This window comes from Quercus lobata, chromosome 8 (assembly GCF_001633185.2).
Source record: "Quercus lobata isolate SW786 chromosome 8, ValleyOak3.0 Primary Assembly, whole genome shotgun sequence".
Lineage (NCBI taxonomy): Eukaryota > Viridiplantae > Streptophyta > Magnoliopsida > Fagales > Fagaceae > Quercus > Quercus lobata.
This window is the reverse complement of record NC_044911.1, coordinates 52,224,375-52,240,299: the sequence shown is the minus strand read 5'-3', so window position 1 is coordinate 52,240,299 and position 15,925 is coordinate 52,224,375. Positions and strand designations below refer to the sequence as shown.

General features: G+C 35.2%; 1 protein-coding gene across 1 annotated transcript; it reads right to left on the bottom strand.

Annotated features, from left to right (window-relative positions):
- Nucleotides 1–5,502: 5,502 nt before the first annotated feature.
- LOC115958495 (LOB domain-containing protein 19-like) lies at nt 5,503–9,411 on the bottom strand. The gene is made up of 2 exons (XM_031076903.1): nt 9,049–9,411; nt 5,503–6,120 (listed from the first exon to the last, which is right to left on the bottom strand). Exons 1-2 carry the CDS (start codon nt 9,331–9,333, stop codon nt 5,791–5,793), a joined length of 615 nt encoding a protein of 204 aa, XP_030932763.1. The 5' UTR covers nt 9,334–9,411; the 3' UTR covers nt 5,503–5,790.
- Between the last annotated feature and the right edge of the window lie 6,514 nt (nt 9,412–15,925).

Sequence of the window (15,925 nt, the reverse complement as noted above, 5' to 3'; positions counted from 1 at the left end):
CACCATTTTTTTTTTTTTCCTTTTCATTGCAATCCAAACCAGCCTACTACTTGGAAGCATACGATCTGTGTAGCTTTTTTCTTCTTCTCAATGTAGTCCATGTTACCATGTATGAGCATGAGAATGGGTTATAAATGAAAGTGAACTTTTCGTTCTATACTGGAGTGCCAATTTACACTCAGGTTGTACTCGCTTGAAATTAAAATTCTATTAGTGGTCCATGAACCAACACAGAGTAACTTGTAATTTGTTCTTGGTTACATATTGAAATATAACAGGGCGGCTCAACCTAAGGCCTCCTAAAATAGAATATATTATATCCTTTTGTCTTATAGAATTGCACCCCAAAAAAACAAGTTTGGTCTCACTTACACTGTGTTTGGTTGGGGTGAATTTAGGGAGGATGGAAAACATAGGGAGGAAAATAAGGTGGAAAACAGTGTTTTTCACTGTTTGGCAAAAAAAGGAAAATAGGGAGAAAGGAAAACCCGGGAGAAAATTTTCTCTCTTGGGCCCATAAATTTCATCCTCCCAAATCGGGAGGAAAAGCCTAGAGAGAAAAGTTCTCTCACAACACTTTTACCATAATACCCCGTTCTGGAATCAAGTAAAAAAAAAAAAAAAAAAACAGAGAGCGTTGGAGAAAAAAAAACAAGAATGAGAGTGCTGGAGTCAAGTTTAAAAAAAAAAAAAAAAAAAAAAACACAAGAGAGAGCGTTGGAGAAAAAAAAAAAAAAAGAGAATGAGAGCGTTGGAGTCAAGTAAAAAAAAAAAAAAACAAACAAACAAAGAGAGAGAGTGCTGGAGAAAAAAAAAAAAATAGAGAATGAGAGTTGCACCTAGAACATTCTTGAAGAAAAAGAAAAGAATGAGGAAGAAAAAGAAAGAGTGAAGAGGGATAGAGATAAGGACAACGTGCGTGGAGGAGAAAAAGAAGAAAAAAGAAAAACGTCTGGATGAAATAAAGGCTGAGAAAGGAGAAATAACATAATGAATAAAAAATCCTTGAGAAATGTTACCACAATATTTTCACAATAAATTTTAAGTAACAGATTGTTATTAGTTAATATTGGTGAGTAAAATAATAATTTCAGTGGTGGGTTCAAATTAGAACTAGTAACAACTTTCTACATAAATTTTGTAGTGAAAGTATTGCGAAAAATGTTATGGACGTAACACTTCTCATTGAAAAATATAATTGTTGGTAAATTTTATATTGTTTAATAAGTATAAATAAATCTATTTCTTACCTATTATGTAATAAGAGTATAATAGTCAATTTATATAAACTACATTTTCTATCCTCTCACTTTTCTTTTCAACCAAACAAAAGAGTTTTTTACCCTTTCACTTTTCCACCCTTCCAACCAAACACACACGAGTGAAAACTAAATATTTTCTATCCTCCCACTAATTTTCCATTCTCCCACTTTTCCACTCCTCCAACCAAACAGACCCTTAAGGAAAAAGCAACAAGAAGTAGAAGACATATTTTATTTGTTTTAGGATGTAAAATTTTTAATTAAGATCCAAAAATTTAATAAAGAATTTTTTTTTTTAAATGTTACACTCTTTTCAGGGTGTTCAATATTTTATTAATATATTTTACTATATTTGTGATAGTTTAAGAATGTAAAAATTTGACTCTTGTTTTCTCTTTCTATCAAAAATAGTTCTTGAGACAAATTCATTAATGAAATTCATTGTTCAATAACTGAAGTTCAACATTACCAAAAGAAATAAAAACCATCTAAAATATGATATTTGTGCGTACCCAACTTCTAATTAATGGGTCGAGCTTAGAATTGAGCTCACAACTTATTTGTATGGTGGATTTGGAATTTCCCACTAAGGGTAGTTCTTTACCAAGTATCCTAATTACACCTCTCAACTTTCACGAACTTCCCTTCTCCTCTTTTTAAGTTCCTCCCTTTTTCTCACTCTCTATTTCTTACCCCCTCCCCCCCTATCAACAACCCCTTCTCTTTACTCTCTTATTCTATTTGTAGCTTGAGGTTGGTGGGGTGCCCATGATTAGCTTCTGGTCTCGCTCATGTGGGTGGGGTCCAATTTGATTATTCCTGACAAGGAATATACTCCATTGGAAATAGTGGTAATGGCATTGGAACTCATTCCTGCCTCTGAAAGAGTGCTTGACAACGATACTCCCCAAGGCAATACCGAGCTGCCAAGGGCATGGACTGTTCCAAGTAAACACATCCTCGATCAAGTCATAATTGACCGGTATGAGCTTGTCTATCATGCGTTCGAAACGAAACGGGCTTACTATGAGGCTTGGGCCCAATTTTTATCCTAGAGAATGTTCGGGCCAAGGCCTAAGGCCCGATGGGCCTGGGATCATACCCCGTACAATATTGATTCTGATACTTGATTGTTTTAATATATTTAGAATTAAAATTTTTAACATTATTTTTATAAATATATGAAAATAGTCATTAATGTATTAAATTATATAAAAAGATTCAGTTTTTTTTTTTTTTTTTTTTTTTTTTTTTTTTTTTTATTTTATTTTTTTTTATTTTTTATAACACCTTGTTTGGATTAAATTTTTTAAATTGAAGAATTTGAAATGTAGAATTATTAAACCTATCGTTTAAATACTATAACAATTAACAACCCATGAATTCACACACAAAAAAGGAAGACAACCCATGAATTGGACGAAGCAATGGATAAATTATGCTATCACTTGACATGTTTGAGAGATACCTAGGGGCTGTTTGGTTTTTTGAAAACAATCATTCATCACTCTTCACTCAATTTTTGTCACTCATCACTCATTACTTAAAATACCCTAATTTTCTATACCCCACCCGTTTGGCACATATTTTCAACTTTTCATCACTCAATTTATTTACTTTTTGTGGGACCCATACCTGAGCAATTGGTCAAAGTCTCACTTGTTTCTTGATTTTTATTTTTATTTTTATGGGTCTGAGAAGAGAAAGGCGAAAAGGAAGAAAAAAAGAAAAGAAAAGAAAGAAAGAATTGATGCTTGTAGTGAAGAACAGAGAAAGAAAAGTTTGTTTCTTGATTTTTATTTATTTATTTATGGGTTTGAGATGAGAAAGGTGAAAAGGAAAAAAAAGAAAGAAAGAACTGATGCTTGCAGGGAAGAACAGAGAAAGAAAAGTTGTTTCTTGATTTTTTTTTTTTTTAATGGGTCTGAGTTGAGAAAGGCGAAAAGGAAAAAAGAAAGAAAGAACTGATGCTTGCAGCGAAGAACAGAGAAAGAAAAGTTTGTTTCTTGATTTTTTTTATGGGTATGAGATGAGAAAGGCGAAAAGGAAGAAAAGAAATAAAGAAATAAAGAAAGAACTGATGCTTGTAGCAAAGAACAGAGAAAGAAGAGAGACAAAAAGAAAGAAAAGTGGAGAAAAAAAAGAAAAGAAAAGAGGAGAGTGAAGTCAAAAGTTGCGGCTGGTGGGTCCCTCAATGTGTGTATTTACAAGATTGCCATCATAACTCTGTTTCCATAACTTGAAAACACCTAAAATGTGTTTTCAGTTTCCATAATTCATCACTAAAAAATCAGAGAATTGAGTGATGAAAACAAAACTTGAAAACAAATCCAAACAAACTTTCTTTCCGTGGGTCCCATCATTTTTGAGTTATAGGTGATAAAAACAGAGTTATATGAGTGATGAAAACATAAAAACCAAATAGCTCCTTATAATTTGGGTTAGATACGATACGAGTAATCTAGGTGAACGTGTAATGTCCAAACTCCAAAATTCCTTGGGTCAGGTTGAAATGGGGCTTTAAAAATTCGGGCTGAATTTGTATTGCCCTAAATCCAAAACCAAATCCACCTTTTATTAAGTCCGAATTTTAAAACGGCCCAGTAGAATCAAAAGGGTTAAGTTGGAAAATCAACACAACAATAGTCTTTTCTTTTTGTACTCCTGACCCGGGATCATCTCTCTAATTCTTATATATATTCACCGGATCTTCCCAGCCCCTTAATTTCTTGGCCGACCCGACCCGGCCTGCATTAACGTCACTGCTGCCAATCTCTCTCACCAAAGTCTTGAGTTTTCGTAGGTGTTCAAATCTGTTTAAGGACTGTTTAATTTATTTTATTTATTTAAATCATTAATACATATTTTGATTGCTTAGATTTTTAAAATATTTTGTGTATTGGCGAATTAGGCGTTATGATTTGCTAAATGGTTATTAGTGTGAGAAGTTAAATACACTGATTTTAGACATGGTTGTCATGAGTTTGATTAAAATTGACGAACAGATCATTAAAGGAAGCTTTAAAAAAAAAAAAAGTATGGGGCACAGTGGCTCTTGTTCTTGTTGATATTAGATTAAAGTTACTTAATCAGCTTTTTAAAGTTTTTTTAATTTATTTTTTATTTATATTTTTTATTCCCCTGAATTTGGCACACTATTATGTCTAGTTTATTTTCCAAAATCCTTATCATTATAAGAAACCATCAAATCCAATTTTGTAAGAAATTTTCCCTGGATTGATTGATTTAGAGCTTTCATCTTGACCTCTAAAAGCATTAGCTTGCAAGACAGGATGTTGGACAACATCAACTGCAGTTGATTATTTGCCATTTGTTTTAAAGTGAAATTGTCAATTACTCTGTTTATATGTTGAGACGGATTCATCAAATCCCCACACGATTTTTGAGCAACTTTATAAGTTGAGTTAGGATCTTACCTTAACTTTCTTCCAACCCTAAATCCATTAATTGTGAATGTATTTTGTCTTGCATGGCCGATTGGCTTATAAAAGAGAAAGCTTGGTAAACAAAAAAATGCATATTTTTTAGGAGAATATTCAAGCCATGACTTAAAGCATTATTTTTTGAACTAAGAAACTTGAAAGTTACGGTGATGACATTGACATTTACATAAATGAGATCTCTACATTAGTAGTTGGTAACATTGCACTACTAGTATTGGCTTTTGAAATCATTTGAATATTTTATTTAGAAAAAAAAAAAATTCAAGCATTATAGTTGATTTTCTCATAATCTACAAACCAAAAGTTTTACACGGATTTGATTCATATTTGAGTGTTCTTTTTAAAATCTAAAACCTAATGTAAGACTGGTTGTATTTAAAAAACCCAAAAGTCTTATTAAAAAAAAACCATGTGTGAAATCCCCCACAAAATCAAATAAATACCATGTCTCAAAACTAACTCAAAAAAATTAGAAGATTTAATGTGAGAGTGAGAGGTTCTTATCCCATTTAGGGCTGGACATAGAGCGTTAAAAAGGACAGCCTTCCTCACTGGGCCTTTTTGGAAACTACAGCCCAAATATGGGCCCCAAGCAAGTTATGCGAACTAGTCCTATAGTAGATAGTCCAACCAGTCTAGCAACCTCCTACAGAGACTAACAGGTGCAAGGTTTTAAGAACTACAATTGTTCAAATTAAGCACTATAATTAGTTTATTAGATTATAAAAATAAAAAATTGTAATCAGACCCTAAAATGAGGAACTTGCTTAACTACTCTCTCACTTGAGCTTTATATAAATATTGGAAGTGGCCCAAGTTGTTTTGGATACAGACAAACGTTAACACACAATTAGATGGTTGCAATTTTTGGTCATAACATTGATAATAATAGTTGCTCAAGGCTGAGAAAAGTAGTAGTAGCTAAAATCTATCCTAGTAGCATGACTCTCATACATTTAAACTTGTAGAAATTCAAGTGCAATTCCATTAGACATTAGAGCGCCAAAAAAAAAGCACTAAATTGTCATGCATTAGAACATACAATATAAAAAGAAGCTAAACATTTAGTGAGGACTTGAAGCCCGGAATCTTACTCCGGGCAAGTACCTAGAGATCAATTCTCGAGCCAATGCTTGGACATCCCCACCTTCGAGTTCTTCAGCCAATGGATCGAAATAACTTGTTAATTCGGTTGATGTTGGCTGGGGTTGTATAGGATCAAACTGCATGGATAAGCTGTGCTGCAAGTCTGAACTTGTCGCTAAATCTGATGTGCAATGGTGATGATTTGTAGGAGAGGGGCTCTGAGATTGAGGTGGAGGAAGTGGAGGAAGGCGCTGAAACGTTGAAAGATGGGCCTGAACATAGGCTAGCTCAGCCTGCAAATTCACTACCTACAACCATAAAATAAGTTATAAAATAAGTTCTCCCAAGTTATTTTGTCATGACTAATATAATTTGGGAACAATCAATTTAGGTACGCTTATCATAGTAATCGTGTCATGGTGGGATGAGTGTCAAATTTTGCGTATATATGACATAACTTCTATGGTTTTGACTATGATGGGGACAAGGAATAACATTTGTTGCAGATTGATTGGCAAGGACATATTTCTTGGTGCTTCACTTGCTATAACTAATGCTTTGGCTGATTTTCTCATGACATGACTTGGCAGATACATGTCCTTTTTTATTGAACCCAGAATAGGAAAAGTCTATGCTTTTACTTTGTAGATTATATATTGAAAGAAGTTTTTTCTTCAAAACTAGCTAGCTAGTAGCTACTATAGTAATCTCTGTTGGTAAGCAATATTATGTTTCTTATTCAGATACTTTAGACAAAAATTATGCCTCGTATGGGGTGAGAAGGAATTCTATATGAGGCTTAGGTAAATTTTCCTTGGTACGTAGTTCTAGATGTGGTTAGGTAAATTTGGATGTACGGAAAGAAACAGTAGAAGAAGGTATAATAGTATAGTATGCAACATCTTCTTATTTTAATTGTAGGTGACATGACTTGACATGACATGATGATATAATAAGCTAAGAGAAAATTTAATCGGCAAAATCACAAACAGCACAGCTAGGTGAAACCTCAAAGTTCATTGGCGTAAAGATATAATAATAGTTTCATCTTCATCAAATAATGCAGATACAAAGAATGTTTATCAGTTTAAAAGTATACCCTTTAATTGGTACTTCTTCTTCGTTTATAATCTAATCTTATCCGAAGATATGAAAGCTTTTTCCCTCTCTAATTTCTTTGTATATGAGAGAGAGAGAGGCTGTGTGTGCATAAAGTAGCAGTCAACTCTACCTAATGTGATCAGAGGATAATGGAATTCTACCTAATTAAAGCTAGGAAGGCTGATAGTGCTTATCTTTCCCAATAGGCCATGACATGAACATTAGTAACAGTAGTAATTATTCTAATTCATGAACCAAACTAGCTACCGAATATAGTCAATAGATAAAACTTGAAATCATGATTAGTTATCTGCGCAAGAAAAAGGTTGTTATCATATCACGCATAAGATAATGCAACCTCAATCATCACCAATAATGCTTGCCATATAACTGTGATTGTAAACAAAAGATTATGATAGATCTTTACCATAAAAAAAAAAAAATCTTTTACCCAAAAAAGAAAAAAAGAAGAAGAAGAATGGTACAGTCAAGTATTTTATCAAATTCTAACCTACCTATATATGGTACAAAGACGGTCGTTTCTGCGAGGGAAAAAAAAATTGTTATGGTTCATTATTATTCATTTGATGAAATATTATATATACGAGTATATTATAGATGAATTTTTTTTTTTTGGAAAGAGCATGATAGAGAAAGTCATTTCTATATGTTAGACTTCTAAAATATAAACACTGATAGAGAAAGTCAAACTAAAACATGGTTTTTTGTATATTTCTCGAGCTGCTAAGTTTACTTGGAAGCTCCGGCAAGCAACAGTACCCCAATGGTCAGCCACCCAGTTCATGGCGGTTCTTTCTCTGTCTCTCTAGCGCAAGTTAGCATGAATTTCACAAAAATTTTTCTTTGAAAACTAAAAGCAGCTAGCTTGCTACCCAAAGAAAAAACCCGAATATTATTTCTCTTCATAAGTACAAGTTAGCATGGATTTTAAGCAATTTTTTTATTTATTTATTTTTTTTTGAAAATCTAAGATCGACTAGCTACTTGGACCTCAAAAGGAAGAAACCATACAAATTAAGACACTGTATTTTTGCTTTACATAGAGAAAACAAAACCCTAGATGGGCTCAAGCATGTTGATTATTTAAAATTGCAACCAATGACTGACAGATTGACAAACGTGTCAAATAAATAGTCTTATAAGTGTGAAAGCATTGACTAAATAGTTTTATTACATATGCAGTGCAAGTTGTTGTCAACTTGCACAGGAAGAGTACACTGCGGGAGCACTTTAGCATTATTGCCATGGAATATACAATTTTTAACTTTTGTTTTAGAAAAAAACGCAGGAAAAACTGACATTCAAAATCTTCTACAGCAAGAAAATTGTCCTTTGGGTTACTTCTTTCCAAGAAGCTACACCTCTGCACATACCAGAAAACTTAACCATTCTCACCTACAAGCTATATATTATTAATTTTTACATACCGAGGCGCATGTTAATTAACATGACCTGACCTCAAATCAGCTTCTTGCACTATTTTTTTAGGAATGAAGGTTGTACTCAGTGCATTAATCTTTGATTTTTACCAGGTTTAGAAGAGGTGATTAATGATTTTACTATAAACTTAGAATTCAACTGACACTTTTTTTTTTTTTAATTTTTATTTTAAATGTTTAACATAAAAGACACTTGATACGCTAAGGGCCCGACCTCTCAGAAATAAAAAAGAAAGGAGTGGAAAATTTAACCCCAAAAACAACCCAAATTAAGAGGTGTGGCAAGCCAACTGCCAACCATAATGCTTAAATTAAGACTTTGGTTAGATAAGTTGGATTAGTTCAAAATTGTGATAAAAATAAAAAATGCCTAGTGCAATTATATATATTTAAAAATAAATAAATAAATAAATAAATAAATAAATAAATAAATAAATAAATAAAGAAGAGAGGCCTAAAAAACGTAGCCACTAAAAATTTGCAAAACTGAAATAGCCCTGTTTTACCCGATTTTGGATTTAGTTCATATTTCCTTTAACAAGCTATCCCTTCTTCAATTACTCAATGCACACACGCAAAGGAACACATACTGGGTACGTTTGCTTAACAATCAGTGAGTAGGAGCTATGAAGAATAAGGCAAAGGAAAGCAAGCAAGCAAGCAAGCAAAGCTGACCTGTTGTTGGAGAGTAAAGATGTGACCAACACAGCCATAGACAGGGTCTCTAACCCTAGACAGAGCCTCATAGCAAAGCGTGACCACCGCATCGAGTCGCTTATGTGCGGGAATGCGCAAGAGGAGCTTGGAAGCATTGCTAGCACCAAACACCTTGTGCACCGCAGCAAAGTGAGCCGTCCCTTGGTCTGAGTCAAAATAGGGTGCAAATACACAACCGTTTACGCACTTTCGCCTTAGGAACTTGCAAGCTCCACAAGGCCCACCTCCGTTACTTGCACTCATTACTACTCTCCCACACACCCTTTCTTCTTTTCACAGAAATCAGCTTATGTTTGTGTTAATTTGTGGGGTACAGAGAGAGAGATGGGTATTTAGGGACACAAGGGGGTTGGTTTGTTATTTATTCTTCTTCTTATTTAAAATATGACAATATGGAAGCTTTGGTGGTGGGTCATTTGAAATCGACTAGTTGTTCCATTTTAAGCTGGGGGGCAAAACTTATATTATATACAATATATTAGGTGTTTTTTTAAAGCTAAAGTTAAATAAATTCTTGTATTTTGTTCACTAAAGCATAAGCAGTGTTATATATATATTTTTTATATTAATGAAATTCAATACAATTATATGTCTGAATTTAATATGAGAGTTTAAGGGTAATACTACATACATAAACTAATTTACAATACTTTTACAAACTGTTGATGCGGTTTTAGTAAATTTCAAATAATTTTTAGTAAGTATAAATGTAATGTTAGTGGTTGACACATATTAGAACTAATAAAAATTTGTCACATCAATAATTTGTAAAAATATTATAAAATAATATGTAACTGTAGCATTACTCTTTTCTTAATTTTACAAATTTTTTAATCAAAACAATTGAAATAGTGTTTATTATGAGAGTGACACCAGCGGTTATGAAAACATATTATATACTAAACTTATTGTTAAATTAAATTTTAGTGTTGGAGGTGAAATTTGGTTCAAACTTTAAAGCCACGCAAGTGAGCTAGGACTATGAGAGTAAGAGAGATATCAAGCTATAGGGAGCAGCTTGCGTGAAGCAAACATAGATGCTGTGACAGTATCATCAACCTCCAACCGCCGCAGTCGAGGCCACGTTCGAATCCCACCCCACGTGGGACAAACATCCTATCTGTTCGATCCATCTATTCTCTTGTCATTTCCATTTCAGCTATAGCTTTCAGTCAGAACTCTGCAAGGTGAGTTTGCTTCTAGATCTGGGTACATGTGTGTGTGCGTGCTTCTACATTGATATAGGTATGGACCGTATGGCCTTAAGTTCTTTCATTGTTCCACTTTATGCATATATATGTGAAATGCCCATGCAATGATATATCTCCTATTGTTTTAGCAAATACATATCTTCGATTGGTTTTTTGGTTTACACTTTGGGTTATCATTTATTACTTGCTGCAGTTAAAAGGATCGAGTTGTCTTCCCAAATCCAGTAGAGACGTGATGGCAAAGTTGAATTGACGTTCTTTATTAATCTTTTACCAAAATGGCAAAGTGAGGTGGAAGTTCCTTCTAATTCAAGATAAGTTGCCTCATGACAGATTTGGGACTCAATAATTACTAATTTATATGACAATTACAATTTTGCGTAAGGCTCATAGAGTAACACCAATGACCTTTATTCATTCAAAGACGCATTTAACAATAGAAGACTTAATTCTTTTTAGGAACAATAGAAGACTTGTAAGAATGAAAAAATCATACAATTATAATGGTTGAATAAGAGCTTGTTTGGACACTCACAAAACTGAGTGATATCATTCTGTTTTCATAACTCATGATCCAAAAATGGTGGGGCCCACGGAAGAGCAGTTGTTTGGATTCCATGACTCATATTCCGTGACTTAGTTTTCATGATTCTGTGACTCAAAAAATTGAGTGATAGTGAGGGAAAGTGAAAACTCAATTTTGCTGTTTTCAAAACTCAAAACCAGTCACTCAATGGCAAGTCCGTAAATTAGTTGAGATTGTGGGCCCCTTTGCCAGTGCATTGTCACATCCATCTTAGGTTGGTTATGACCGTTGGAGCTTCCTCTGTTCCACTTCATTTTTCCCCAAATTTTTTGCTGAAATTTTTTCCCCTTCTCACTTCCCTCTCTCAGCCTCTTCTCATTTTCACTTCCTTTTCTCATTTTCACTTCCCTCTCCATCCCCAGCGAGCTAGCGCCATGGCACCATAGTCCGTGTTCAAAGAACTGAAGAAGAACACTGCGTGATTGAACACTGAACCAGGCCTGAATCTTCACCGGCGAATCTACGTCTTTGTCACCATGTCCATACCTCTCTCTCCCTCTCCCAGGCGCAATATATATCTCTCTCTCCCTCTCCATTTTCCATGTCTATGGTTTGGTTTGGATTTTTTGTTGGATGTGAAAGGGGGGTTTTTGATTTAAAGTACTGATATTGGTTGTGGCTTGTGAGACAGCATTCCTCTGTAATCTTTTGAAATATTAAGTCCTCTTGGGTGCATTGATATATTAAAGTATTGATGTTGGTTTGGGTCTTTATGAATTTCTTAAGTTCTACCTTCGTTTTGAACCCGAGGAGTTAAGTCCTTCTTTGAAACATTTTCTACTAGTGATCAATCGATTGCCGACTGATTTTGTTTTCAAATCCAGCCACTTCAAGTTGAATAGAGCTGGGTTGGACAGTTTTCTGCAGGTCACAATTTATTGCAGAAGCAAGTTTGTTTGTTGATAAATGAATATGAATATGAATGTGATGACAAAGATTAGTGACATTTTTTTAGCAAATAGGCCAGTTCCATAGCATGTTCATTTAGAAAAGTTATTGTAGCACTTATCAAAAACAAAAAGGAAAAAAAAGAAAAAGAATTTTAATCTATTAGTTTGTGATAAAAATTAGAGAATAAGAACTCAAAACAAATGCAAATGGAACTGCAAGTACATAGTTGAGAAAAGTACAGAACAAAATAGCAAAAGCTTTGTACCTCAGATTTATGATCCCAACATTCAATTGGCTCCATTGAGGTAATGAGTATAAACAAAAGGATCATAGCCCAAGAGAGAGGGGGTAGGGGGGTTAAAGAAAAAGGGGGGACAAATGGCCCAAGTTTAAGGGAAATAGTAGAGAATACAGCTGATCCATTTAAGGTTAAGACTGATGAAGAGTACATCAACCAGATTTTCTCCCCTTCTGGAAATAGAGTTATTCACCATTTAACCAAAAAATTCCCTTTTAGGAAGAACAAGAAGTTCCCTTTTAGGATCCTTCCCTTTTGGGTTCTTTATGCAGTTATAATTTTGTTAGATATCTCTATATTACAAAAGTTAATTATTGATGTTCTGGCTCCATTAAGAAACTAATATGGTAGAATTTCATGCTTTACATTTGTAGAAATGTGCATAGAGCTGATTTTCTTGTCTTCTTCACTTAAGTTGAGTGGTTGGTTAGAGATTCAAGTGGCCCATTCATAGAACTATTAATATACAAATATATTAACATATGTAATTGTGTTGGGAAATTTGAATTAGATGGCACAAGAAACTCAGGATGTTGATGACAACGTCATATGGCCTTCCCACATTGAACAAATTTTCATTGACATTATGGTCGATGAACAACAAAAGGGAAATATGGAGCATGGTGTCTTTAAGGCTAAAACTTGGTTATCAATTACGAAATCCCTAATTGAGCAAACTGGGAAGAATTTCCTCCCTAAGCAAGTGAAAGATAAGCATAATAGGCTTAGGCAAAAACAGAGAAAGTGGGGCCAGCTTTTGAGGCATACTGGGTTGGGGTGGGATGAGACAACCCAAATGGTTACTGCTTCTAAGGAGGTAGGGCTAACGTGATTGCAGTATGTTATATTTACTATCCTAATTATTTGCATATTTGTTTGTAATTTTCTATTTCATATTTGCAGGATTTTGATGTATATATTGTCATTTCAGAGGGGTTCTAAGGCAGCTGCATTACGGAAGAAAGGGTGTCCTAATTATGACAAGTTGAAGCAACTTTTTGCCCCTAATATTGCAACCGGTTCCCTTCAAATTTCCTTAAACACGCCAATCCCAGATAGTGATGAAGAGCGTGTCCTAGAGGAGGAACTTGCCAATGAGGCATGTGAGGCACGTCAGACCTAGTTGGATGATGAAGACTGCTACAATCCTAACATGGAGGGCATAACCTAAGACGAGCCCACTGTTGATGAGCAAACCCAACGTGTTGACAAACGTCCCATGGAAGAGCCTACTACCAAGGGGAAGAAGGTTGCCAAGAAGAATGATAGGGCTAATGAGATGACCATGGCTCTTCAAGAGTACACTGCCTTGGCAAGGGAAAGGTTTTCCAAGAAAAAGGGAAAGTTTAGTGGTTGCTCTGATCATATTGCACAATCCGCCAGTGGTGGCGATCCTTACTCGCTTGGGAGAGCTTTAGATGTGCTAAACCATTATGAAGATCTTGATGATGACACCTATCTTAACATTGCCGAGGCTCTGCAAAAGAAAGAGAAAAGGGTGTTGTTCATGAGCATGCCAGAGAATAGGTGGAGGAGGTGGATGGAGTGCCACGCTCAGCAGTTGGATAAATGATGGGGATTGCTTTTGTGATATTTTGTTATGTGATTTTGATGTGAATCACATGGTTTAGTTTTTAAGTACTATTTAAGGACTTTATGTGTGTGTGCTTGGACAATGTGATAAGAATGGTTTTATTTTTATTATTCAGTTGAACACTTTTATTTAATGTAGTTTTATTGTAATGTTAAAGTGTTGTGAACTATGCCCGTGAATTTGATGTTATTTAAATTAGTGTGTGGGCTTTGTTATGTTCTTGGCATTTTTTTATAGCATTATATATTTTTTTTTATAATATTTGGTATTTAGTTCATGTTACTTACATTGTAAGGTGAGTTCAACTAACATTATTGCAATTCTCTTAGTACTTTATATTAATTTGTCTATTTATATATTGCAATATCTTTGGCTCTAATGCTTTAGTTTTTGCAGGGTATAGGTATAATGGTCTCCCCCAATGATCCTTTCTAGCAGTATGATTTTGATGATGCTTATTTTAACTCCGACGATGATGACATGGACATTGGTGGTTGTGGTGATGACATGGACACTAGTTTCAGTGATGATGACATGGATATTAGTGATTGCGAGATGACATGACCACTGGTGCAGACACGGACTCGGAGTATGACATAGCGAGAAGGAGGAGTTTTAGTTTGTATTTCCACTTATTGGCGAGATGGTGACATATTTCTAACGGCATTATGACAAGCGCCCACAACGTACTAGCATTTTGAGTGGAAGCGATTATATGGCTGAAGTGAGAGATGGCAATCTTGCCAATTGTCATGACATGTTCCGTATGACACTAGATCTATTCTATCACTTGGTTAATGAGTTGAAACATTATGGGTACTTGAAGGAAGGAAAGGGGTGTGTTGACGTGCAGGAGGCAGTGGCCATAATCTTGTACATTGTCGGCCATAATACTCGGATGTAACCTGTGGTAGACAGATTTCAGCATTCCACTGAAACTGTGGACCGCAAGTTCCGTAGGGTGTTGTGGGCTGTCCACACATATGGCCAACATTTAATCAAGCTCGATTCAAATGTGGTAGGCCTTCCAGAGTATTTGTGGGGAAACAACAAGTATGACCCTTGGTTTAAGGTAAATGATTTCATAATATTAGTTCTTCCAAAATGGTTGTTCACACATTACTATATAGTATTTCAATTAACCAGTACTATTCATTGTAGAGAAGCATAGAAGCTATCGATGGAACACATATTAGTGCTCGGCCTTCAGTGGAAAGACTCCAGCCACACAGGGGTCGCAAGAGCATTGTTACAACCAACGTCATGTGTGCATGTGACCATGACATGTGGTTTACGTATGTCCATGGTGGTTGGGAGGGAAGCGCCAACGACTCCAGGGTGTTTGAAAAAACTATTAAAGACCCGAAGCATGGCTTCCCATGGCCACCAGAAGGTATGCGTATTTAACTAAAATTTTGCCTCATATGTATTGCCTTGATTTCCTCTTTAAGCTTATGAGAAACTGAATTTGTGATTGAAAATGAGAATTGTATATTGATTGAAGTAATCTGTACATATATATACTAAAGGATCCAAAACAGAGTTGTAACTCTTCATATGCAAATTGTGCTGCAGCTTGGGCTGCATTGGTGTGGCAGCTGTTGCATTGTGTAGTAGCTTGGGCTGCACTGGTGCGATAGCTGGCTGTAGCTTGGGCCGCACTGGTGTGGCAGCTGCTACATTAACTGCTGCAGCTTGGGTTGCACTGGTGTGGCAGCTAGTGCACTAGCTCTTGCACTGTGTTGCAGCTTGGGTTGCACTGGTGGAGTAGCTAAGGCATTAGCTACAGAAGTGTTTATAATTTGAGGCTTTTGTATTTGCTGAAGTGTTTATAATAGTGGCTTTATGGAATATGGATAGTAGAAAGGGTTGTATTTATAGAGCTGTAACTCTACATATGCAAATTGTTCTACAGCTTGGGCTGCATTGGTGTGGCAGCTAGTGCACTAGCTATTGCACTGTGCTGCAGCTTGGGCTGCACTGGTGTGGCAGCTGGTGCATCAGCTGCTGCACTGTAAAGTTCTGACCATATAATGTAAAGTTTTGATTTGGGATTACAAACTTTTGAAACATTGTATTAATTAGCATATCCACACTGCTGCCTCTTAGACATTCAATATTACATGCTCAGAGTAAGTCTTATTTTCTCAGTTAGAAAACTTTTAAAATTGCTGCATTTGCATAAAGAGCACTTCATAATTGAGAGGTAGAGAGAGATATAGAAGTCAAATTCTCTGGCATGTCATTGGTGATGG

What these genes read in the sequence shown, in the direction of transcription:
- LOC115958495 (XM_031076903.1), bottom strand. Translation starts at nt 9,333, where the DNA reads ATGAGTGCAAGTAACGGAGGTGGGCCTTGTGGAGCTTGCAAGTTCCTA. An exon ending in TCTTTACTCTCCAACAACAG is followed by an intron (nt 6,121 to 9,048) that starts GTCAGCTTTGCT and finishes TTATGGTTGTAG; the next exon opens with GTAGTGAATTTGCAGGCTGA.